General features: G+C 46.1%; 1 protein-coding gene across 20 annotated transcripts in view; it reads left to right on the top strand.

The window, feature by feature from the left end:
• Positions 1-26,261, top strand: part of syne2b (spectrin repeat containing, nuclear envelope 2b) — a 146,419-nt gene that overhangs the window by 50,949 nt on the left and 69,209 nt on the right. For 19 of the 20 annotated variants that reach the window (XR_016488962.1, XM_090211255.1, XM_090211248.1 and 16 more), the window contains 21 exons: positions 66-381; positions 2,173-2,337; positions 4,494-4,841; positions 5,047-5,183; positions 5,519-5,648; positions 6,186-6,359; positions 6,453-9,572; positions 12,757-12,954; positions 13,212-13,367; positions 13,611-13,852; positions 14,034-16,110; positions 16,222-16,556; positions 16,721-16,865; positions 16,960-17,160; positions 17,389-17,648; positions 19,849-20,008; positions 21,791-21,946; positions 22,080-22,220; positions 22,376-22,552; positions 22,822-22,959; positions 23,145-23,330. Coding sequence is in view for 19 of the 20 variants with exons in the window: in XM_090211255.1 (XP_090067381.1) it covers positions 66-381; positions 2,173-2,337; positions 4,494-4,841; positions 5,047-5,183; positions 5,519-5,648; positions 6,186-6,359; positions 6,453-9,572; positions 12,757-12,954; positions 13,212-13,367; positions 13,611-13,852; positions 14,034-16,110; positions 16,222-16,556; positions 16,721-16,865; positions 16,960-17,160; positions 17,389-17,648; positions 19,849-20,008; positions 21,791-21,946; positions 22,080-22,220; positions 22,376-22,552; positions 22,822-22,959; positions 23,145-23,330 (8,962 nt within the window). In the remaining variant the exon portion in view is untranslated. The remainder of the gene's footprint in view (positions 1-65; positions 382-2,172; positions 2,338-4,493; positions 4,842-5,046; positions 5,184-5,518; positions 5,649-6,185; positions 6,360-6,452; positions 9,573-12,756; positions 12,955-13,211; positions 13,368-13,610; positions 13,853-14,033; positions 16,111-16,221; positions 16,557-16,720; positions 16,866-16,959; positions 17,161-17,388; positions 17,649-19,848; positions 20,009-21,790; positions 21,947-22,079; positions 22,221-22,375; positions 22,553-22,821; positions 22,960-23,144; positions 23,331-26,261) is intronic. The other variant, XM_090211244.1, reaches the window with a different exon arrangement.

Raw genomic sequence — 26,261 nt, 5'->3', positions numbered from 1 at the left:
CATTTAAAGGTGTGTAATGAATAAAAAAACGACCATGTGAAACAGATGTTTCCCTGGTGTGTCAGACTGTTGCAAGGTGTGGTGGAACGCCTGGTGACCTGTCAGTACCAGAAGTGTCAAGCCCAGTCCTGTCTGGCTGAGGTCCAGCACCAGACAGCAGAGCTGCCCCGTCACTTCCCCTGGCCTGGGCTGGGAGACCGGGGGCAGGCTGTGGAGACGGCCAGGACCCTGCTGGATAAAACCAGGAACCTGGCCCCAGCCCTGTCTGTCCTCCACACCCAGGGCAAGGAAATGTTCCAGCTTACCCAGGACCCCAGCTGGACAGACCTCTTCTGGGCCACCATGGAGGAATGCATCCCTGCCCTTCTCCAAGAACTGACGGTGGGTGTTAGATCTCCCCACTCATACTGATCAGTGATACACTCATCTGTAGTATTCGGTGCATTCGGAAAGTATTTAGACCCCTTGACTTTTTCCAATTTGTTTTACTATACAGCCTTATTCTAAAATGGATTTGATAGTTTTTTTCCCCTCATCATCCAATCTACACACAATTCGTCATAATGCAAAAGTATAAAAAATTAAAAACTGAAATATCACATTACATTATGTATTCAGACCTTTGACTCAGTACATTGTGTGAAAGGCCGTACCTATTCACTGACGAAATCCTAGGCGGGACAGCACGAAATGAGAATCAGAGATGTGACTTCAACAAAACAAAGGAAACTGTATTGGGAGTTCTTCTTTCAACTTTCCCCGGGAGCGTACAAACAAAGGCCACGGTAATGGCTATCCAAATAAACCCCCCCCCCCAAAAAAAAATAACAGTTGGTACCCAACGCCACTCCAACAGCTTGAGCAAAACCTATAACAGGGGATCCTACTGTCCCGGAATTCGGCATAGTCTCCGGCTCATAATCACTCTCCCTTTCTGCCCCGTCCTTAAGAGAGCACAAACAACAATCAGTCAATTGGCCTCAGGTGAGCTCGTCAGTAGTGGCTGTACTGCGGCCCACGTCCAGGAGAGGGTGCAGTCGGACCACTTGATCCGGCTGATCCCTCACATTTGTTTAAGCACCTTTGGCAGCGATTACAGCCTTGAGTCTTCTTGAGTATGACGCTACAAGCTTGGCACGTCTGTGTTTGGGGAGTTTCTCCCATTCTTCTCTTCAGACCCTCTCAAGCTCTGTCCGGTTGGATTGGGAATGTCGCTGCACAGCTATTTTCAGGTATCTCCAGAGATGTTTGATTGGGTTCAAGTCCGGGCTCTGGCTGGGCAATTCAAGGACATCCAGAGACTTGTCCCGAAGCCACTCCTGCGTTGTCTTGGCTGTGTGCTTAGGGCTTTTGTCCTGTTGGAAGATGAACCTTCGCCCCAGTCTCAGGTCCTGAGTGCTCTGGAGCAGGTTTTCATCAAGAATCTCGCTGTCCCTTGCTCTGTTCATCTTTTGCTTGATCCTGACTAGTCTTCCAGTCCCTGCTGCTGAAAACATCCCTACAGCATGAGGCTACCACCACCATGCTTCACCTTAGGAATAGTGCCAGGTTTCCTCCAGACGTGACACTTGGCATTGAGGCTAAAGAGTTTAATCTTGGTTTCATCAGACCAGAGAATCTTGTTTCTCATGGTCAGAGTCCTTATGTTCCTTTGGGCAAACTCCAAGCATGCTGTCATGTGACTTTTACTGAGGAGTGGTTCCCGTCTGGTCACTCTACCATAAAGACCTGATTGTTAGAGTGCTGCAGAGATGGTTGCCCTTCTTGAAAGTTCTCCCATCTCCACAGAGGAACACTGGAGCGCTGTCAGAGTGACCATCGGGTTCTTGGTCACCTCCCTGACCAAGGCCCTTCTCCCCCAATTGCTCAATTTCGAATCTCATAGCAAAGTGTCTGAATTCGTATGTAAAAATGTTCTATAAACCTGTTTTTGCTTTGTTATTATGAAGTTTGGTGTGTAGATTAATGAGGAAAAAAATGTCTTTAATTCATTTTAGAATAAATAAAATAAAATAATTAAATAAAATGTGGACAAAGGGAAGGGGTCTGAACACTTTCCGAATGCACTGTATATTGTATAGAAATTGTTAGAATTGTAATTTTCCTCTTTGAATCAGTGCCCATTGAAAGACGTGTTGGTAATTATAATGTGTGTGTGTATGTGTGTTCAAGGAGGCCTGTGTGAGGATGGAGGAGGGCATCCACATGGAGAGGCACTGTGCCCAGCTAGTGGAACAGCATGGGGCAGCCCAGGACTGGCTGAGGGAGCATGTGAAGGGTATGGGCCCCCAGCCCACAGACAGACAGGCTCTACACAGCTACGCCAACACCCTGAAGGTTAGTTACAGGAGCATGGAAAAGAGCATGAAAGAACAGCATTGTATTGCAATGAAACCTGCCATTTGCTATTAGCTTATTTGTGCATCGCAAAATATCAAATCAAATCAAATGTATTTATATAGCCCTTCTTACATCAGCTGATGTCTCAAAGTGCTGTACAGAAACTAAGCCTAAAACCCCAAACATCAAGCAATGCAGGTGTAGAAGCACTGTGGCTAGGAAAAACTCCCTAGAAAGGCCAAAACCTAGTAAAAAACCTAGAGAGGAACCAGGCTATGAGGGGTGGCCAGTCCTCTTCTGGCTGTGCCGGGTGGAGATTATAACAGAACATGGCCAAGATGTTCAAATGTTCATAAATGACAAGCATGGTCAAATAATAATAATCACAGTAGTTGTTGAGGGTGCAACAAGTCAGCACCTCAGGAGTAAATGTCAGTTGGCTTTTCATAGTCGATCATTAAGAGTATCTCTACCGCTCCTGCTGTCTCTAGAGAGTTGAAAACAGCAGGTCTGGGACAGGTAGCACGTCCGGTGAACAGGTCAGGGTTCCATAGCCGCAGGCAGAACAGTTGAAACTGGAGCAGCAGCACGGCCAGGTGGACTGGGGACAGCAAGGAGTCATCATGCCAGGTAGTCCTGAGCCATGGTCCTAGGGCTCAGGTCCTCCGAGAGAGAGAAAGAAAGAGAGAAAGAGAGAATACTTAAATTCACACAGGACACCGGATAAGACAGGAGAAGTACTCCAGATATAACAAACTGACCCTAGCCCCCCGACACACAAACTACTGCAGTATAAATACTGGAGGCTGAGACAGGAGGGGTCAGGAGACACTGTGGCCCCATCTGATGATACCCCCGGACAGGGCCAAACAGGAAGGATATAACCCCACCCACTTTGCCAAAGCACAGCCCCCACACCACTAGAGGGATATCCTCAAACCACCAACTTACCATCCTGAGACAAGGCCGAGTATAGCCCACAAAGATCATCGCCACGGCACAACCCAAGGGGGGACGCCAACCCAGAGAGGAAGATCACGTCAGTGACTCAACCCACTGAAGTGACGCACCCCTCCTAGGGACGGCATGGAAGAGCACCAGTAAGCCAATGACTCAGCCCCTGTACTAGGGTTAGAAACAGAGAATCCCAGTGGAGAGAGGGGAACCGGCCAGGCAGAGACAGCAAGGGCGGTTCGTTGCTACAGTGCCTTTCCGTTCACCTTCACACTCCTGGGCCAGACTACACTCAATCATATGACCTATTGAAGAGATGAGTCTTCAGTAAAGACTTAAAGGTTGAGACCGAGTCTGCGTCTCACATGGGTAGGCAGACCATTCCATAAAAATGGAGCTCTATAGGAGAAAGCCCTGCCTCCAGCTGTTTGCTTAGAAATTCTAGGGACAATTAGGAGGCCTGCGTCTTGTGACCGTAGCGTATGTGTAGGTATGTACGGCAGGACCAAATCGGAAAGATAGGTAGGAGCAAGCCCATGTAATACTTTGTAGGTTAGCAGTAAAACCTTGAAATCAGCCCTTGCCTTGACAGGAAGCCAGTGTAGAGAGGCTAGCACTGGAGTAATATGATCACATTTTTTGGTTCTAGTCTAGATTCTAGCAGCCATGTTTAGCACTAACTGAAGTTTATTTAGTGCTTTATCCAGGTAGCCGGAAAGTAGAGCATTGCAGTAGTCTAACCTAGAAGTAACAAAAGCATGGATACATTTTTCTGCATCATTTTTGGACAGAAAGTTTCTGATTTTTGCAATGTTACGTAGAGGAAAAAAAAGCTTTGAAAGTCCTTGAAACAGTCTCGATATGTTCGTCAAAAGAGAGATCAGGTTCCAGAGTAACGCCGAGGATGAATATAATTATAATGAAGAAAAAATACATCTGTTTAACTTGTGTAAACTAAAGGAGTGTGTTTTGAATAATTTTTGTTGTATTAATGCTATTTAATCTCTCCTCAGACTAATATTATTCCTGTGGGTACCTTTGCCACTGTTCCACCCCTGTCATGGTGTATTTATTTGTGCATCGCAAAATATGTCATACTATTGTTTTACTGTATGTGTTTCAGGACAGCTTGTTAAGACCATATTGTCCATATTGCTAGTCTGAGGGTTGTAAATACTGTATGTGCCCTTCCCCCCCAGGCCCTGCTCCAGACTGTCGACAGGGAGGAGAGGGAGATGAGGGAGCTGGACGCAATCCGAGACACCCTGCTGAGCCACTGCACCCCTGCCGGTCGTGACACCCTGACCCTGGAGGTCAGCCACCTCCACGACCTCCTCACTTCTTCTGAGAGGGAGATGACGGAAAGGCTGGCAGGCTGCGAGGCCCAGCTGAAGGAGCTGGATGCGAAGATGGCCAAGAAGGCCCAGGGCCTGAGGGAGAGGGCCAAAGCCCTGCAGTGGGAGCTCCGTTCTCTGGACCAGGCCCTGAGCTACAGCGAGCCACACCCCAACATAGCCCAGCTCCAGCAGCACTGGCACAGCCTCAAGGTACCTCCGCTGCTCCAAATGACTCTGCTCTGTTTGGCACTGTACTAGTTCCCATATTACGGTATTTATTTTTAAACAACTCAAAATAATCAATGTACACAGTCTGTGGGACAATTGCAACAAAGCAAATACAAATCAATTATAGTTCTATATTGCTCCGAGACTCTAACCTGAGTTTTACACTTGTGATTTCTGCACCCTTTAGAACTGCGAGAGGTCATTGGAGGGGTTAGGGCTTAAAGTTCATGACCTGCGTCAGGCTGCCAGATCTGCATCCACAGAGGAGGACCTTCCCGCTGAAGTCATCTCCATAATGGAGTTACTGAGCCAGCAGCACGACAGGTACTAGACTTGGCATCCCAAACATTCAGCTCATTATCAAACTGTGCAGTGCACAGAACCTCTTCCTGTTGCTCTCCAAGTTTAAACTCAGCTGGCTCTCTTCCATTTCAATTTCAGTTTTAATTGTTATTACTCCTTTATATCATAGATAACGGAACATGCTGATCTTTCTTTGTAGTTTGAGGGGTAGCAAGTTGCAAAGATAGAGACATGGAATTCTTATATACATGAGTAGCTGGGATGTTTAGTATAGTAGCTATTAACTAATCTAAGAGATTGTATCAGCTTGTACATATGAATATCCTGTCTCTCACTCTCTCTCTGTGTGTGTGTAGTCTGAAGACCAGGTTGGGTGAGAGGCAGAGCTGCTGCACTGAGAACACAGCTCGCTGCCTCACAGCCTCTGTTCAGCTTCTGCAGCAGTGGAACCACTCCTCACCCACACGGACAGCCCCCTCCATCCAGGTTATAGCACAGGCCTCTCAATCAAACAGAATGAATGTTGATATGATGAAGTTTAACGTCTTCAATATATCCAAATCGATATGTAATTCGGTTTGTGTCAGCTTTTGTACTTTCATTGCACAATCTAGTTGTATGAGCATCACATACAATACAATTGAAAGTTTCCCAGTAATGTTGGCTACCTGGGTATGGGAGCAAATTATTGGAACTGTAGAGGGAACACAATATTCCTGTATGCCTTGCTGAAGTAATTGCCAGGGTGCATAAGTGTGTAGATGTTTTGAATTTGGTCATTATTTCCAATTATTACAGGAACATTATCAAGGACTTTGTTTAGTGCCTATGGGTACATCCTGTAATACGTGACGTAGGTCCACTCACTGTGGTCCATTTGCTAGATTGTTGAAACAACATGAATCAGAGCTAGTGAGGTCAGGGATATAGACTATTCCAAGAACTCAGAGTTGTTGAGAAAACATGGAAACACTCATCACTCACTGATGGTAGAACATGTGACAGTGGTTCTTCCTGCTTCAGGCTGCATTAGAGGAGGGTGTGCAGTTCCAAAAGGCCCTGAAGGAGGTGCTGTCTCACAGACAGTTCCTGGTGGACTGCCTGAAGCCTGACCAAGCAGACAGACTGGAGAAAGACACCACTGCAACACTCAGGGATGCAGACACACACAGCACCTTTCTCACCAAGACTCTGAAAGTGAGAACTTTACTGATCCCCAACCAGTCCATTGTTAAACTGTGTAATGCAACAACATTTTATATTCATATTTTCTCTCCTTTTCCCTCCCAGGATGTAGCTGAGAAGAGTAAACAGAAAATAGATGTGACTCAGCTCGTTGCTGTCACCTCAGTCCAGACAGAAGACAAACCAGCCGCACCACCTAGGAGGACAGCCAAGACGAAGCAGACAGAGAAAATCATACCACAGCCACTCCCCCCTGTCACAGAGAAAATCATACCACAGCCACTCCCCCCTGTCACAGAGAAAATCATACCACAGCCACTCCCCCCTGTCACAGAGAAAAACATACCACAGCCACTCCCCCCTGTCACAGAGAAAAACATACCACAGCCACTCCCCCCTGTCACAGAGAAAAACATACCACAGCCACTCCCCCCTGTCACAGAGAAAATCATACCACAGCCACTCCCCCCTGTCACAGAGAAAAACATACCACAGCCACTCCCCCCTGTCACAGAGAAAAACATACCACAGCCACTCCCCCCTGTCACAGAGAAAATCATACCACAGCCACTCCCCCCTGTCACAGAGAAAAACATACCACAGCCACTCCCCCCTGTCACAGAGAAAATCATACCAGTCAAACAAGAGACTTCAGCTGTCACTGCCATGGTGCATACTGAAGCCCCAAGTTCAGGGTCTGTCATGACACAAGAACTGGCAAAGGAGAATAAAACTGCTGTCACACAGGTGCCAAAAGCTGCAGTAGAGCCTAAACAGAGCACGATAGTGACCACTCGATCGGTTGAAACCGACATAACTTCCACCACCATCCAAATACAAGATACCAAGAGTCGATCGTCTGAGACCCTGATGACAGAGAGAACTGCAGTCAAGGAGCATGGTGATACTCATGTTACAAGAGTAGAGACTACAACTGTGAAGACGGTTAGTCAGGCAACTGACCAGATAGACCAGGGCCTTGATCAGGAGACATCTTTGACAGATGCCCTACGCTCACAGCATGCTTATATTGACTCTGAAAAACAACGTAGTCATGACGACACACAAGTAAAACAATCTCAGGTAAAACAAGCTCACGTCCCTGACACAAAAAGCCAAGTGTGTTATGATGTCGACACACCGCAGCCACTAGAAAATAAATTGTCCTCTGTCATTCTGGACACTGACACTGTGTATGTGCAGACACCAGAGATGTGGCCACTGATGAGCAGTGACACCGCACTTATCATATCCTCCGGAGCAGTAGTGCTTGATACTGACAAAATGGACTCGGACACTCAGTCCACCAGTCACAGTCCACAGCAGACAGAATCACAGGACTCCACGGTAAGGCCCAGTGAACACCCTGAGAATAGGCTTCCCCAGTCCCAGCCGGACAGAGCTGTGGAGAACAAGGTCAAGTATGACACTGAGGAGTTATGGAAGGACAGCAAGACTGAGACTGAACAACCAGACCTTATACTGGACTTGCCTGATGTGGCTCAGCCCACTGCTGTTGCCTCTTTCCAGACTGTAGTCAAAGCACCACCCCCGTCCACACCACCTCGTAACAAGAGAAAAGCCAAGAGCCAGCAGGCCCAGCCCTCTAACACACAGCCTGCTGTGGAGAACAGGGTCAAGTATAACACTGAGGAGTTATGGAAGGACAGCAAGACTGAGACTGAACAACGATACATTGTACTGGACCTGCCCACAGTGAGCAATGTGGCTGTACCTCCTGCTGTCACCTCAACCCAGACAGATGACAAAGCAAAGGCACCATCCACACCACCTCGTAACAAGAGAAAAGCCAAGAGCCAGCAGGCCCAGCCCTCTGACACACAGCCCGACACAGCTGTGGAGGACAGTGTCAAGTATAACACTGAGGAATTATGGAAGGACAGTGAGACTGAACAACGATACATTGTACTGGACCTGCCCACAGTGAGTGATGTCCAGAAAGAGCCTGTTGCTAATGCTGTCACTTCAATCCAGACAGAAGACAAAGCTAAAGCACCATCCACATCGCCTCGTACCAAGGAGACAGCCAAGAGCCAGCAAGCCCAGCCCTCTAACACACAGCCTGCTGTGGAGAACAAAGACAAGTATAACACTGAGGAGTTATGGAAGGACAGCAAGGATAACACTGAACAACGATACATTGTACTGGACCTGCCCACAGTGAGCGATGTGGCTGTACCTCCTGCTGTCACCTCAACCCAGACAGAGGACAAAGCAAAGGCACCATCCACACCACCTCGCACTAAGAAGACAGCCAAGAGCCAGCAGGCTACAACCCAGGCCCTTCTACCCCAGGCCTCTAACATACAGCCCAACACAGCTGTGGAGAACAGGGTCAAGTATAACACTGAGGAATTATGGAAGGACAGCAAAACTGAGACTGAACAACGGTACATTGTACCGGATCTGCCCACAGTGAGTAATGTCCAGAAAGAGCCTGTTGGGAACGAGGACAAACCAAAAGCACCAACTCCACCAGCACCTTCCGCATCACCCCTGACCTCTGAGATAAGTAAACAGAAGGCTGATGTGGCTGTACCCCTTGCTGTCACCTCTATCCAGACACAAGTCGAACCAAAAGCACCAGTACCATCCACACTGCCCCGGACCAAGAAGACAGCCAAGAGCCAACAGTCTCCCACCCAGGACAGTCAGCAAGCTAAGCCACTGTCACACACCCCTGTCAAAGAGAAAACCATACCAGTCAAACAAGAAGCTTCAGCTGTGACTAAACCGGAGAGCAAGGTAATTGGTTCTGATCAACCCAGTCAAACAAAGACACACGTCACTAAGACAGTGCAGTCAGAGAAAGCAGAGACAGTGTGGACTGAAATTGACATATCTCAGGCAGAGGTTAGCAAAGCATGCCTACCACAGACTCAACCAGAACCCTCCAAAGCAACGAGTGACAGAGCTATTGAGGTTGAGGACAAAGGGACCTGGGAAGAGCATGCTAAAGAGTGGAGAAGTGAACATGACCAATGTGAGGTGCAAGAAAGTCTGACCGAACCAAAGGTGAAGTTGGAGGCTACTGCCCAAACAGACAGAAAACAGTCAGCTAAAATCGAAAGTGAGAGTCAGTCAGTGAGTGATAAACAGCCAAAGAGAGATGCTGCCCAACCAATCAAACAACATGGAGCTACAGCTGCAACTGAGAGCACCAGAAAAGAAGACAGGGAGAGCAGCACTAAAGGCCAGACAGAGGTAAGTGTGGCCAAATTAGACAAACAACAGACAGATGAAGAGGAGCGAAAGAGGAAGGCGCTCAAGGAGGGACCAGGGCCCAGATTCATAAAACCTTCTGACATTTTTTCCTTAACTATAAAATTAAGCAAAGTTGCTATTCCTCAAAGGTTCTTGAACATTTTCTTGCGCTATTTCCTATGTTTCTCCTTAAGCCAAAAGTTAAGAAGAAATTAGATTCTTGAAAATAATGTTATTGGAAATGTTGTTAATTCCAAAATGGCTCAACCCTTACACTCAGGCCAGTGAGATAAAAAGCTCAGGAAAGCAATTGAACATATTTAATTTACTCACAAACTTCATCTGAAAGTTTCAGTATTGATTATTTTAAACCCAAAAACATGTTTTAGAACAGTCATCTCAGTAAGAAATATGCTAACATGATTGCCACTGCTAGCTAGATAGCTAGCTAAAACGGTTGCCTAGCAACAAACATCTTAAGAAGATTTGTAAGAAGATATTTGAGAAGTTTGTAAGAAAATCATTCAACCTTAATATATTGTTGAGGAATTGCATTTACAAACTATCTTTCTTAAGAAGCTTCTTAAGTTTTTGTATAAGAAGTGTTTTGGGAATCTGCGCCCTGGTCGTGTTGCTATGGCAACAGAGAGCACAGAGAGGGCAAAGCCGGATGGCAGTGACTTGCCACAGGTGAGTCCATTGCTCGCTCACTCACTCAAAGCTGTAAAATACCCCCATGTTTGTTTTGAGAACGTGTGGGGTTCTATCTCCAGGCTCTGTAATATGAGCTGTATAAGTGAGACAGGCATGATTCTAGTCTGATTTATCTCTGGGGTTCTGTGGCACATTGTTCTAAAGGACAGAACATTTTGAATGCCCCTGTACCTCAGAGCAGCTTGGAGGGTTAGAGGTCTTACCTAGAGAGACAAAGAGAGGACAGAGTGAAATAAATAGTTGGAAAGATGAGAGTGAATACAGTGAGTGAAGTTGCTTCAGGGAAGTAATGTTATTGCCAAAATTGTATTAAAACCACCACGTTTGCATGGCTCTAGGTGGAAAAAAACACATGTTATTTTGTGTGTGTTGTAGCTTGGGTCTACAAAGAATGCTTAGTCTTTTGTTAATGACATTGATAGCTGTTGATAACTTTTGATAATGTTGATAATGTTAATATTTACTCCCTTGTAATGTTCTCACTCATAATGCAGCAAAGGACAACTACCCAAGGTACTTTTAGATGTTTTTTTAAAGAATACAATGTAGTCTGAACAAAGAACAAAGGGCCTGTGCCCTCTTGACCATAGACTGTATATACAGTGGGGCAAAAAAGTATTTAGTCAGCCACCAATTGTGCAAGTTCTCCCACTTAAAAAGATGAGAGAGGCCTGAAATTTTCATCATAGGTACACTTCAACTATGACAGACAAAATGAGAAAAATAATCCAGAAAATCACATTGTTTATGAATTTATTTGCAAATTATGGTGGAAAATAAGTATTTGGTCACCTACAAACAAGCAAGATTTCTGGCTCTCACAGACCTGTAACTTCTTCTTTAAGAGGCTCCTCTGTCCTCCACTCGTTACCTGTATTAATGTCACCTGTTTGAACTTGTTATCAGTATAAAAGACACCTGTCCACAACCTCAAACAGTCACACTCCAAACTCCACTATGGCCAAGACCAAAGAGCTGTCAAAGGACATCAGAAACAAAATTGTAGACCTGCACCAGGCTGGGAAGACTGAATCTGCAACAGGTAAGCAGCTTGGTTTGAAGAAATCAACTGTGGGAGCAATTATTAGGAAATGGAAGACATACAAGACCACTGATAATCTCCCTCGATCTGGGGCTCCACGCAAGATCTCACCAATGATGGTCAAAATGATCACAATAACGGTGAGCAAAAATCCCAGAACCACACGGGGGGACCTAGTGAATGACCTGCAGAGAGCTGGGACCAAAGTAACAAAGCCTACAATCAGTAACACACTACGCCGCCAGGGACTCAAATCCTGCAGTGCCAGACGTGTCCCTCTGCTTAAGCCAGAACATGTCCAGGCCCGTCTGAAGTTTGCTAGAGAGCATTTGGATGATCCAGAAGAAGATTGGGAGAATGTCATATGGTCAGATGAAACCAAAATATAACTTTTTGGTAAAAACTCAACTCGTCGTGTTTGGAGGACAAAGAATCCTGAGTTGCATCCAAAGAACACCATACCTACTGTGAAGCATGGGGTGGAAACATCATGCTTTGGGGCTGTTTTTCTGCAAAGGGACCAGGACGACTGATCCGTGTAAAGGAAAGAATAAATGGGGCCATGTATTGTGAGATTTTGAGTTAAAACCTCCTTCCATCAGCAAGGGCATTGAAGATGAAACGTGGCTGGGTCTTTCAGCATGACAATGATCCCAAACACACCGCCCGGGCGGGGTCAAGGTCCTGGAGTGGCCTAGCCAGTCTCCAGATCTCAACCCCATAGAAAATCTTTGGAGGGAGTTGAAAGTCCGTGTTGCCCAGCAACAGCCCCAAAACATCACTTCTCTAGAGAAGATCTGCATGGAGGAATGGGCCAAAATACCAGCAACAGTGTGTGAAAACCTTGTGAAGACTTACAGAAAACGTTTGACCTCTGACATTGCCAACAAAGGGTATATCACAAAGTATTGAGATAAACTTTTGTTATTGACCAAATACTTATTTTCCACCATAATTTGCAAATAAATTCATAAAAAATCCTACAATGTGATTTTCTGGATTTATTTCTTCTCATTTTGTCTGTCATAGTTGAAGTGTACCTATGATGAAAATTACAGGCCTCTCTCATCTTTTTAAGTGGGAGAACTTGAACACTTGGTGGCTGACTAAATACTTTTTTGCCCCACTGTATATATATATAAGGAAGGTCTTTACCTGTGTTTGCACGGAACACACGGCTCCTGGACAGGAATGTGAGCTGCCCGCCTCTCTCATGATGTCACTCTCTATAATGTCATAGGCAGAAAGACTAAACACTGATCCTGCCCACTCTAGTGTTCACTTCACTGCAGTGAGTGTTGTTGTGGGGAGTATTATTTTTCCGCTTCCAACCGTGGTTTTTGACACCACAGGTTTGACGTAGGCTTTGGTGAATGCCTGGAAGCCCGCTATTCATTCACAGGTTAATTGTTATTTTGGTTTTCATAGCAGCAACAGGTGTGCAGCACAGAGAAGCCAGAAGCTCCTGTTGAGGCAGCAGTCCCTGTTGTAAAGAAGGAGACTCTAACCCCAGACCCTTTTGTGAAAAAAGAGACCCCAGCTGTACCAGAAGGACCCACCATGCAGGACATCTTCACTGACATCCAGCGCCTGTCACAAACTGGACCAAAGAGCATTCTCATTGAGGTACGCTCAAAGGTTACTGTGCAGAGTTGCACATGCACATTTTTCAGTTTGTGATAGTAATGCTTTGTATTAGTGTTTGAAATGTGTCTGATATTTGAACGTTTGTGCGAGCAGTTCAGAAAAAATTGCCCTGGCAAGGAAAAAACGTATTACAATAGCTTGAATTATTAGTATCTCAATCTTTGTCGAAGTGCACCACACTGTTCATGCACCACACTGTTCACATGGTCATACTGTCTCTTTGTGTGTACCCACAGATTAAACCTTGGGAGGACCCCATGAGGATTCTGAACACGTCTCTGGCTGACCTGCAGGCTCGTCTGAGCAGGCTGGTGGTCAGGGTACTGGGCTGCAGAAACCGCCCTGCAGACCTCAGCCCCGCAGCCATGGCTTTGCAGGTGGAGGAGGCCGAGGTGAGAGCCAGGCCAAAATAAACCGCAACCCAATGGCAACACACAACACACCAGAAAACCACAACAGCAATGCACAACAGAAACCCACACCATAATCCACAGTACAGTTCACAATAGTAACCCATTTAAATGTCAACATAGAGGTTGATATTTAAGTTATAAGCTTTTCAAGTCTGTCCTATTGAGTCAGTTGATCATTATTCCTAGAGTGAACATGCTGTGTTTTGTATGTTGTGGTTCCAGGAATGCAGACAGGCTGCTCAGACCCAGGTGTCTGTGTTCTCCCAGCCCAGAGAGGCTCAGACTGCAGACCGGGAGGCCTTTGAGCATGTGGAGAGCCAGTGGGGCACAGCAGTGTGGGATGCCTCGGAAGCTGTCCACTGTAAGGAGGCCCAGCTGCAGCTGGTCACTGAGACGGACAGGCAGACACAGACAGTCAAGGCCACTCTGGAGAAACTGTCTGGAGAGCTGGAGGCCCTCACAACGTGAGTGTTGTCACTGCAGTCTCTGATGAATAGATTTACTTTAGTTTTTATCAGTAAGAATATTAGGCATTTTCTAATTTCACAATACAATTTGATGGTCATACTGCCTAGTGAATAGTGGAGAATATGTCTATAATGCTCAGTTTTTTTTAATAATGCCCCTCTACCATGCTGTGTGCAGATCCCCTGTGGAGAGCAGCTCAGCAGAAGCTGAGGAGCTACGTTCCTTTCTGCGGGGTATGGAGGAGGACAGGACCGTCATGGGGGAGCTGACCCTCACTCTCACCAAGCTGTCCCCCCACCTGAACCAGGCAAAGCGAGCTGCTGCACAGATCCAGCAGATAGGCCTGCAGGAAGAGTGGAGGTCACTGGAGAGAGCTTCAGAGAAGACCCTGTACTGTGTCAATGGCTATGCCAGGGAAACCAGCAGCCTTCTCGCAGAGATCTCCTCTCTTCAGGAGCAACTGGAGGTCATAGGAAAGGCTACAGGCTCACCCCATTCTACTACAATCCAGTGGGACAGCAAGAGGGCCCAGGAGCTGATGATGGTGAATGCTGAGCTGACTGCAGCTCAGCAGAAATACCTCTACCTGCAGCAGGGCTCAGAGGCTCTGGCCCACAGCTCCCTATATGAGAAGGAGACGAGGCAGATAGAACAGGGGCTCCAACAGGTCAAGGAGCAGCTGGATCGTGTTGGAGAGCAGGTGTCCTCTCAGACCCCCAGCAGTGACAACCCTATCATGAATAAGATCCACAAGGTAATGATGGATGCCTTTGCCTGGGCCAAGCAGATGGAGAGCGACATCGAGGGCCGGAGGAGGAAGGTGGCCCTGCTCCCTGAGGGGGTGCATCGGCAGATCAAAGACCTGAAGAAGCTGCAGTGGGAGATGGCGGCCAAGCAGGCCCAGCTGGAGGCCCTGGTGGAGGAGGTGGAGGAGCTGCTCCCAGAGCTGGACCAGGCTGATGAGGTCCCCATGGTGCACTCCTCCCTGGTCAGCCTGGAGAGTCTGTCCAGGTCCACCACAGAGAAGCTAGCCAAGGCTGTGAAGGAGATGGAGTCAGGCTTGCAGACTAGAGAGAATATGTCAGAGCAGATAGCAGACCTGGACTCCTGGGTGGTGGGTCACCTCCATAGAGAAGCCTCCAGGAGGGGAGAGGGGGAGGGCCAGAGTGCTAAAGACCTGGATCGCCGAGTCAGACAGATTCAGGAGACCCTGGTAGAGGCGGAGAAACAGGCTGCTGTGTCCGAGGCTCTTCTCATGAGGAGCAGAGACATTGCCTCTGAGCTCAGCATCACAGAGAACTGCCTCCTCAATGAGAAACTCACAAACCTCCAGGAGGACATCAAGAGCATCATCAGCTATGAGAAAGCTAACCAGCAGGAGCTGGAGGAACTCCTTCAGACTCAAGATGCATCTAGGCAGAAGGTGACCACGGTGGAGAAGAGCCTGAGACAGATGCTGGTGGACCTAAACAGACACAGGTTCCCGGTCACCAGGCAGACTCTAAGCACCATTGAGCCGTTTAAACACATGATCATGGAGCACAAGTGCCAGGTGGACAAGCTGCAGCCCTTCATCCCTGAGGAGAAGAAACAAGAGCTGCTGTGTGTCATTTCCCAGTTGCACTGCAACATGAGCACGCTGAGTATGAAGGCCAAAGAACACGAGAGGTACCTCACCTTCAGGCAGTGTGTGGAGGAACTGCGGGAAAATATGGAGGAGCAGGTCCTCCAGACCAAGGAGGAGAACAGGGGGGAGGAGGAGAGGTACACGACTGGTCAGGTCATCCTCACTCAGCTCCCTCTGATAAAGAGACTGTGTGAGGAGGCTGCCGATGAGCTGCAGAGCATCTCCCAGGACCTCTATCCCTCACAGCTGTCTGCAGAGCGTGGGCGGCTTAAGCAGAACCTGGAGAGCTTCCAAACCTGGGAGATGACTGTGATCAACAACATCCAGATCCTGGAGTGGGGCCTGCTGAAGGAGGTGCACCTCCAGTCAGAGCAGAGAGCTGTGCTGGCCTTCCTAAGGGACATCCAGCGGGAGCTGCAGCAACCATGCCAAGTGGAGCCCACAGAGGAAGCCGTCGACAAGGAGCACTGGAGGATTGTGACCCTGCGGATGACCGTGGAGTGCAGACTGAGGGTGTTGAAGATTCTAGAGCGCAAGAAAGGAACTAGGCAGCAGGATGGATCCCCGGAGTATAGTGAACTGATGGACCTGAAGAATGCAATCCTGAATGAATGTGACTTACGAATGGCAAGTTGTTTTGTTTTTGGTTGATTGTGTTTCAAAACCATATTAAATGCATGTTCTACTAATTTAAAAGGTAATTGACTATTCATGTAACAAATTGTGATGATTTTTCAGGAGAGCGTTTCCCAGGCACGGAATTCTTTGAGAGACTACACTGGAGCTGTGAGTGGTGCTGTCAGGTTCCTCCAGGAGGCTGAGGCCCTGCTCCATCCCTCATTAGCCCCAGTCGGAGGTTGCCTTGAGAGGCTGAGGGACATCCAGCAGGCCCTGGCCTCCATGGAGGAGCAGCTCCATTCCCATATAAGCCAGATCCAGACCCTGGCCCTCCAGCATGACTACCTTTGCCCCCAGATGGTGGAGCGTCTACAGAGGGAGGTGCTGAGCCAGCTCCTGGTGCGGATGTCCACCCTCCAGGCCCAGGCCCAGCTCAAACTGGAGGCCCTGCAGAGGTAGAAACTGTCTCTTAAGAGTCAAAGGACCTTAGATACAGTCATGATAGTGAAATGATTGTAAAACTCAACTGCCAAGTCAAGCCAACAATCTAATGCTTAATGCCATTTGTAGTAGTCTTATTGATGTGACGCCTGATTGATATGTGGCTTGTGTTTGGTAGGTGTGCTGAGTATCACAGAAGGTATAGGAAGTGCCATGAGGAGATCTGCCAGTGTGTAAAGAGCGCAGAGACCCATCTCTCCTACTGTCACTCTCACAAAGTCAGCTCTCTCACAGACTGCACCGACCAGCAAGCTAAGCTAAAGGTATGGGGAAAGAATGCTAAACACATTTTTCGTAGTGTTAACTCTTTTTTTTAAATATCTATTTTTTACCCACCACTTTCTCTCTCCTTTACAGGCTCTGTCTGAGGAGGTGGACTCTGTAACTGGGCTTCTAAAGTGTTTGGGGGAGTGGTGCCCGGAGCAGGGTTGCCGTTGCAGCAGGGAGGGGGCGGTGAGCGCGCTCTGGAGGCAGGTGGCAAGACTGCAGCGTTGCACCCGCAATCTGAAGACTCACTCAAATCAGAGGGCAGACGAATGGAGTGATATTACAAAGAGCGTGAGTTACATGATAGATACTGGACACCTCTTCCTCAATCTTAAAAATAGCTTTGAAATTAAGTTGAAATTAAATTGTTTTCAACCCTGCGATATAAAATCTAACAAACTCTTTCAGCCAATGATTGACACAATATAGAGAGAGACCCCCCTCTTCCCCACAAAGTCAGGTTGGAAGCAGCCATTTTACCGACTGACCCATTAACTCCAATTCTTGTTATCCTTCCAGGTGGAGCGAGCGTCCATCATGCTGGAGCAAGTGGAGGCTGAGCTGCCAAATGACTCCAGGGAGAAGGTGTGTGGGGAAGAGCTGCAGGTGCTGTTGTTGTACTGGGACCAGTACCAGGACAGGCTAGACTGTGAGCACCGAGCTCTCTCAGCTCTCGAGCTCCGCATCGCCAGACTGCTGGGCGTCCCCGCCCACCTGGAGCAGGCCCCGCCCAACCCGCTGTGTCAACAGTTGCAGGTCATGCAGGACCGCTATGGCAGGTGAGAGGTCAACCACCATACAGGACAGTATTGTTGTTTCAGGAGCTGAGTGTGTGGTGCCGCAAATATTACACTTAATTCCCACTTCTCAAAGACACAAATCCCCATATGCCAGCATATGCCCATATGGCATGAATTAACAACTATAGGCTTTAAGACAAGTGTTAAAAGCCAAGCGTGTTGCATTGATGGTCATACCAATCAGTGTTTCTGTGGTAGTGCAGGACATAGGTACTCAAACTCCCAGCGGCTCCACACATTCACACTTGGATGAGCATTCTGGGAAAAGTGGGTCGGGAAAGGGTTGCTGTGCCTCTCCACTCAGGACAACAAGCGCAGAAAGATGCACACTCATACCTACTCAGTCATCCACAGCATACACACACATGCCTACTGTGTAGATAGACAATCACAGATGCAGAGGTTGTGAAATACTTAAATACCTGAATTGAGATGATGCTCTGCATCCTGATTTTGGTGTCAGCTTTAGTTCCCAAAGGAAACTCTTTTCCTTATGAAGTCAAGGTAAGAGAGTTTTTTAAATCTCTTTTTTAAATGGACTATGTGTTATATTGGTTATGTACCATGCTAGCTGTTTTTGATTCACAGTGATATACAGAGCTTTTCAGATCACTTGACTTTTTCGAAAATTTGTTACGTTACAGCCATATTCTAAAGTTGATTAAATTGTTTTTTTCCCTCATCAATCTACACACAATACCCCATAATGACAAAAACAGTTTTTTATAAATGTTTGCTAATTCATAAATAATAAGAAAAATTAAATATGACATTTACATTTACTCAGTACTTTGTTGAAGCACCTTTGGTAGTGATTACAGCACTTCTACTTGGGGAGTTTCTCCCATTCTTCTCTGCAGATCCTCTCAAGCTCTGTCAGGTTGGATGGGGAGCATTGCTGCACAGCTATTTTCTGGTCTCTCCAGAGATGTTTGATCTGGTTCAAGATCAGGATCTGCCTGGGCCACTCAAGGACGTTCAGAGACTTGTCCCGAAGCCACTCCTGTGTCATCTTGGCTGTGTGCTTAGGGTCGTTGTCCTGTTGGAAGGTGAACGTTCGCCCAAGCCTGAGGTCCTGAGCACTCTGGGGCAGGTTTTCATCAAGGATCTCTCTGTACTTTGCTCCATTCATCTTTGCCTCGATCCTGACTAGACTCTCAATCCCTGCCGCTGAAAAATATCCCCACAGCATGATGCTGCCACCACCATGCTTCACCGTAGGGATGGTGCCCGGTTTCCTCCAGACGTGATGCTTGGCATTCAGGCCAAATATTTTAATCTTGGTTTCATCTTTTCAGAGAATCTTGTTTTAGATACCTTTTGGGAAACTCCAAGCAGGCTGTCATTTGCCTTTTACTGAGGAGTGGCTTCCGTCTGGCCACTCTACCGTAAAGGCCTGATTGGTGGAGTACTGCAGGGATGGTTGTCCTTCTGGAAGGTTCTCCCATCTCCACAGAGGAACTCTAGATCTCTGTCAGAGTGACCATTGGGTTCTTGGTCACCTTCCTGACCAAGGCCCTTCTCCCCCGATTGCTCAGTTTGGCCGGGCGGCCAGCTCTAGGAAGAGTCTTGGTGGTTCCAAACTTCTTCCATTTAAGAATGATGGAGGCCACTGTGTTCTTGGGGACCTTCAATGCTGCAGACATCTCTTGGTACCCTTCCCCAGATCTGTGCCTCGACACAATCCTGTCTCGGAGCTCTAAGGACAATTCCTTCAACCTCATGGCTTGGCTTTTGCTCTGACATGCACTGTCAACTGTGGGACCTTATAGTGTGTGCCTTTCCAAGTCATGTCCAATCAATTGAATTTACCACAGGTGGACTCCAATCAAGTTGTAGAAACATCTCAAGGATGATCAATGGAAACAGGATGCACCTGAGCTCAATTTCGAGTCTCCTAGCAAAGGGTTTGAATACTTATGTAAATAAGGTATTTCAGTTTTTTATTTTTAATACATTTTCAAAAATGTCTATAAACCTGTTTTCGCTTTGTCATTATGGGGTACTGTGTGTAGACTGCTGAGGATTTTTTTAAATCAATTTAAGAATAAGGCAGTACCATAACAAAATGTCGAGGAAGTCAAGGGGTCTGAATACTTTCCGAAGGCACTGTATGTAACTAAGACTTTAGCCAGCTGTTTGGTGCACTATAGACCTGCCTGTCTGTTTGTGTCTACAGTCTGAAGGAGAAGAGCATGCTGGGACGGTGTGTGGTGCGGACAGAGGTGGAGGAGAGGGACAAGGTGAGGGAGGAGCTGAGTGGGGTGAAGGCGTGGCTGGTGACTGCAGAAGACCTCCTGTCACAGCTGGAGCAGTGTCCCAACACACATAAGCTACATGTGGGTAACCCTCTGTCTCACAACACCTTAACATCACACAGTGTGGACAACACAATGTACCTATACAGGCAGAGTGTAGTAATTTAGTAAATATTCTCAGCAGCATGCAGGAGTTAAGAGTGCCAGATTGAAAGGTTCCACAGTTGAAGCATGGCATTTGGGGTCTTTGCTTTTATCATCCTCCTATGGAAGCATATGGTAGACTACAATTAGTAGAATTAATGACAAAATACTGTTTACTTGTCATTTTCAGTAATTTACTGTATTTTATGGAATTGTCCATATATTTTTTCATATTTAGTGTGTTGCTTATTGAGGTGGTTTTGGTTGTTTGTGTTCTTGACAAATTATAGCATAGCCTACTGTGAATGCTAATATATTTCATAGGGATAAGTGCATAGTTGAGATTTGAACAACCCCCTCCCCTCTGTACAGTGATGCATGCGTAACGGGCTTCTAATGAGTAGGTATTTCCCATCCCTGTACCCACAACACAATGCTGTGTCTGTGCTCTGCAAACAAACATGATCAACTCAGAGGAAACATTTACAAAGACAATATCTCTTCCAAATTGCACAGTTCACATTTTGATCTAATTTGAAATTCATAGAATTAATGATTTGTACTATATATTTCCCGATTCTATCATTCCCCCATGAACTGTATGTGGCGGTTGGTTTTGAGTTTCACTGCTGAAAGGTTGTTGTAATGAAGGTCTTCAGTGAGACTGTTAGCTCAGTGAAAGAGTTCCCAACAAAGTGCCACATTTGAATATAACCGTTGGCTGGGCCCTCATCCCTTTAGCTAGCTTAGTTTTATCAACCTTCCCCGGAGCTTTGTCTTGGTACTCAGTGGATGAGAGGGGACCAGTGTTAGTGTTGTCTAAAGACCTGAGTCTTGTCCAACATTTTCTCTATGTCTCCCCACCCCCCTCTACTCAGAGAGGGTCTATGAAAGGGCTCTAAAGCCCCCCCATACCTGCCTCTTTTTGTTCCACCTTGTAAGTGGATCCTCTTGGTGCATCTGTCCCAGTCTCAGACCAGCACTGATGTCACCTCCCTGACACACACACACACACACACATGCAGCTTCCTATGTGGCGTTGCCCTGGTCCCTGTCTCAGAGCCAGGTTGTGCTGTATTTCATCTGCATCACTGGTCGTGTTTTTCCTATCGTCGTTTGATTTTCATGTTCAGTCTGTGGACTAGGACTGTGAATAGCCTCTCATTAGCTGTGTGCTGCTAGGTGGGAGGTGAAGAGGGTTCATGCTGAGTAGCTTCAGGAATGAAAGACTTAATAAGGAAGCCTTTCTGAGCTAGTTAAACCAGCCCAGGAGAGAGAGGTGCGACATACTCGGCTGTACATTCTGTCTGGTAAGAGCTGGACCCTATGGAGGATGTGAATGAATCTATGAATGTGTATTAGCGTGTTTGTGACCTTGGAGACATAATGATGGCAGAGAGAGGGTATAGGCTGTAGAACAGTGGAGGCTGTTGAGGGGAGGACGGCTCATAATAATGGCTGGAACGCAGCGAATGGAATGGCATCAAACATATGGAAAGCCGTGTGTTTGGTGTATTTGATTCTATTCCACCTATTCTACACCAGCCGTTACCACGAGCCGGTTCCTCCCCAATTAAGGTGCCACCAACCTCCTGTGCGGTAGAATGAGGAACGCTGAACTTTGTTTTTTCTCCTCTCTCTTTCAATCTCTTGCTTTCTCTCTCTCTTATTCTCTCTTCATCTTTCTCTCTCTTTCCCTCCCTCTCTGTCTCTCCTCAGGAGGTTCACACCCAGCTGTGTACACAGAAGGCAGTGCTACAGCGTATCATGGAGGGTCTGAGGATGAAGTACTCGGACATGTACACCCTGGTTCCCGTGGAGATAGAGGGGCCGCTACAGGACGTGACACACTCACTGCAGGAAGTAGAGGAGAAGGTACAGTAGCTGAAACCTTTACCTGTGCTTGTAGCATTGTAATGTGGTCTATTTGTAGATATTTTCTATGAATGTCAAGAACAAGCTACATTTATTTCCACTACTTGTGTCTGACTGTCTTACTGCCCCCCAGGTAGGGGATGTAATGGAGAAGAGCGGTCCCCTGCACAGACTGGGAGCCAAGGTGTCTGAGATCAAGGCTGGTCTGGGATCAGTGCAGGACAAACTGCAGCAGAGAAGCCCCTCTCTGTCGGAGGCAGAAAGCACACAGAAGGTGAGTGCTAAGATAGCAGATATGAGAACTGATCTAGGATCAGAGTTTACCAGGCTGATGTACATAGCAGAAAGAGACTGTGTTATCACATTTGTGTGTGTGTGTGTGTGTGTGTGTGTGTGTGTGTGTGTGTGTGTGTGTGTGTGTGTGTGTAGCGTGTGTGGGACGAGCTGGACATGTGGCACTCCCGTGTGGCAGCGTTGGAGGTGGAGGTGCAGGATCTGGAACAGGCTGAGGAGGCCCAGGTCCTCACAGAGAGCCTGACGGAGGCCCAGCTGCTCCACTCACACATGGCCAAGCAGGCAGAGCAGAGGACCGCCTTCCTCAGCAAGGTGAGGAACTACAATTCCCTAAACCCCCCTGGTTACTCTAACACATGTTCAGTTAACCCCTTGGGTAGTGTTAGCCCCTGTGTTTGTGGACTAGGACTGTGAATAGTCCTAGTCCAGTGTGTGATAGATAGATAAATCATATTTTTTTGATGACATCAGGGTTGACTTTTATTTGTGGATGATGATATCATAGCATGTCTGATGTTATGATTTTTCTATATGATTTTATAGCTGATTTAATACTGACTATGTGTTTGTGTTGGTTGCAGATCAGCACATGGTTACAGGAGCATGATGAGATGATCAACAGCTCCAACAGTTGGCTAACTGAGGCTCAGTCCTGGCTCACTGCTCCCTGTACCTACACTACAGCCAAAGATTTGGCCAGCTACGTCCACGCACTACAGGTCAGTACAGCGCAACTCTTACCCAAAACTTTCACTACACTCACCCAAGTCAAATGTACTACAATGAAGTGCACAACACAATTTGATTAATCACCGCATAACAAATGTTAAGGTTAGCCCATATTATCAGAATAATCATATGGTCTCCTGTAGATGTTACTGATCTCTATCCTTCTGTGTTGTAGATGGTGCTGGATGACTCTCAGCAGATCCGCATCACTCTGCAGGGCTTTGTGTCCGTGCTGAAGGAGATCTCCCTGGTGTGTGACATCACAGCGCAGCAGGAGCAGCTGGCCGAGGCTGACCGCCATGTGGCCGCTGTGCAGCAGGGCTTTGTGGCTCCACTCTCCCAGCTAGACCATGCCGCCGCCGTGAGTACACCTCTCTTTCTCCACTTCTCCTAATTTCTACTCCTTTCTCTCTCTCTTTCTTTCTCTCTCTCTCAATTCAATATCAATTCAATTTAAAGGTTTTATTGGCATGGAAAACATGTGTTAACATTGCCAAAGCAAGTGAGGTAGATAATAAACACAAGTGACATAAACAATAAAAATGAACAGTGAACATTACACTCACAAAATTTCAGAAAAGAATAAAGACATTTCAAATGTCATATTATGTGCAAATAGTTAAAGTACAAAAAGGAGCAAAAAGGAGCAATTAACACATTAACATAAATATAGGTTGTATTTACAATGGTGTTTGTTCTTCACTGGTTGCCATTTTCTTGTGGCAACAGGTCACAAATCTTGCTGCTGTGATGGCACACTGTGGTATTTCACCCAATAGATATGGGAGTTTATCAAAATTGGTGCTGTGATGACACACTGTGCTATTTCACCCAATAGATATGGGAGTTTATCAAAATTGGGTTTGTTTTCAAATTCTTTGTGGGTCTGTGTAATCTGAGGGAAATGTGTCTCTAATATGGTCATACATTTGGCATTAGGTTAAAAGTGAAGCTCAGTTTCCACCACATTTTGTGGACAGTGTGCACATAGCCTGTCTTCTCTTGAGAGCCAGGTCTGTCTACGGCGGCCTTTCTCAATAGCAAGGCTATGCTCACTGAGTCTGTACACAGTCAAAGCTTTCCTTAAGTTTGGGTCAGTCACAGTGGTCAGGTATTCTGCCACTGTGTACTCTCTGTTTAGGGCCAAATAACATTCTAGTTTGCTGTTTTTTTGTTAATTCTTTCCAATGTGTCAATTAATGATTTGGTCTAATTGTGTTGCTGTCCTGGGTCTCTGTGAGGACTGTTTGTGTTTGTGAACAGAGCCCCAGGACCAGCTTCCTTAGATAACTCTTCTCCAAGTACGTCTCTCTCTGTAGGTGATGGGTTTGTTATGGAAGGTTTGGGAATCGCTTCCATTTAGGTTGTTGTAGAATTTAACAGCTCTTTTCTGGATTTTGATCATTAGCGGGTATTGGCCTAATTCTGCTTTGCATGCATTATTCTGTGTTTGACGTTGTACACGTAGGATATTTTTGCAGAATTCTGCATTTTGTGAATTCTTGGTTGGTGAGCGGACCCCAGACCTCACAACCATAAATGCCAATGGGTTCTATAACTGATTAAAGTATTTTTAGCCAGATCATAATTGGTATGTTGAATTTTATGTTCCTCTTGATGGCATAGAAGGCCCTTCTTGCCTTGTCTCTCAGATCGTTCACAGCTTTGTGGAAGTTGTGGCGCTGATGTTTAGGCCAAGGGATGTATAGTTTTTTGTGTGCTCTAGGGCAACGGTGTCTAGATGGAATTTGTATTTGTGGTCCTGGCAACTGGACCTTTTTTGGAACACTGTTATTTTTCTCTTACTGAGATTTACTGTCAGGGCCCAGGTCTGACAGAATCTGTGCAGAAGATCTAGGTACTGCTGTAGGCCCTCCTTGGTTGGGGACAGAACCGCCAGATCATCAGCAAACACTAGACGTTTGACTTCAGATTCAAGTAGGGTGAGGCCGGGTGCTGCAGACTGATCTAGTGCCCTCGCCAATTCGTTGATATATATGTTGAAGAGGTTGGGGCTTAAGCTGCATCCCTGTCTTAACCCACTGCCCTGTGGAAAGAAATGTGTGGGTTTTTTTTGCCAATTATAACCTCATATTTAGCTCTGGCATCTTCTACATGGATTTTAGAATGTTGTATGTTTTTCCCCCAACCCCACTTTCCTTCAATTTGTATAGCAGACTCTCATGCCAAATTGAGTCAAAAGCTTTTTTGAAATCAACAAGGCATGAGAAGACTTTGCCTTTGTTTTAGTTTGTTTGTTTGTCAATTAGGGTGTGCAGGATAAATACGTGGTCTGTCGTATGGCAATTTGGTAAAAAAGACAATTTGGCATTTGCTCAGTACATTGTTTTTATTGAGGAAATGTACAAGTCTGCTGTTAATGATAATGCACAAGATTTTCCAAAGTTTGCTGTTGACGCATATCCCAAGGTAGTTATTGGGGTCAAATGTGTCTCCACTTTTGTGGATTGGGGTGATCAGTCCTTGGTACCAAATATTGGGAAAGATGCCAGAGCTAAGGCTGATGTTAAATAGTTTAAGTATAGCCAATTGGAATTTGTGGCCTTTATATATTAACATTTCATTGAGGATACCATCAACACCACAGGCCTTTTTGGGTTGGAGGGTTTGTATTTTGTCCTGTAGTTCATTCAATGTAATTGGAGAATCCAGTGGGTTCTGGTAGTCTTTAATAGTTGATTCTAAGATTTGTATTTGATCATGTATATGTTTTTGCTGTTTGTTCTTTGTTATAGGGCCAAAAAGACTGAACAAGTGGTTTACCCATAAATCTCAGTTTTGGATAGATAACTCTTCATGTTGTTTGTTTAGTGTTTTACAATTTTCCCAGAAGTGGTTAGAGTCTGTGGATTCTTCAATTACATTGATCTGTTTTCTGACGTGCTGTTCCTTCTTTTTCCATAGTGTATTTCTGTATTGTTTTAGTGATTCACCATAGTGAAGGCGTAGGCTCAGGTTTTTTGGGTCTCTAAGTTTTTGGTTGGACAGGTTTCTTAATTTCTTTCTTAGGTTTTTACATTCTTCATCAAACCATTTGTCATTGTTGTTAATCTTCTTTGGTTTTCTGTTTTACATTTTTTTGATTTGATAGGGAAGCTGAGAGGTCAAATATACTGTTTAGGTTTTCTACTGCCAAGTTTACACCTTCACTATTACGTTTTGTCCAGGAAGTTGTCTAAAAGGGATTGAATTTGTTGTTGCCTCATTTTTTTGGGGGTAGGTTTCCACACTATTTCCTTCCATCTATAGCATTTCTTAATATTATTCAGTT

Source organism: Oncorhynchus mykiss, chromosome 19, assembly GCF_057628025.1.
Source record: "Oncorhynchus mykiss isolate SJ-2025 chromosome 19, ASM5762802v1, whole genome shotgun sequence".
Taxonomy (NCBI): domain Eukaryota; kingdom Metazoa; phylum Chordata; class Actinopteri; order Salmoniformes; family Salmonidae; genus Oncorhynchus; species Oncorhynchus mykiss.
This window is presented reverse-complemented; position numbering and strand designations above follow the sequence as displayed.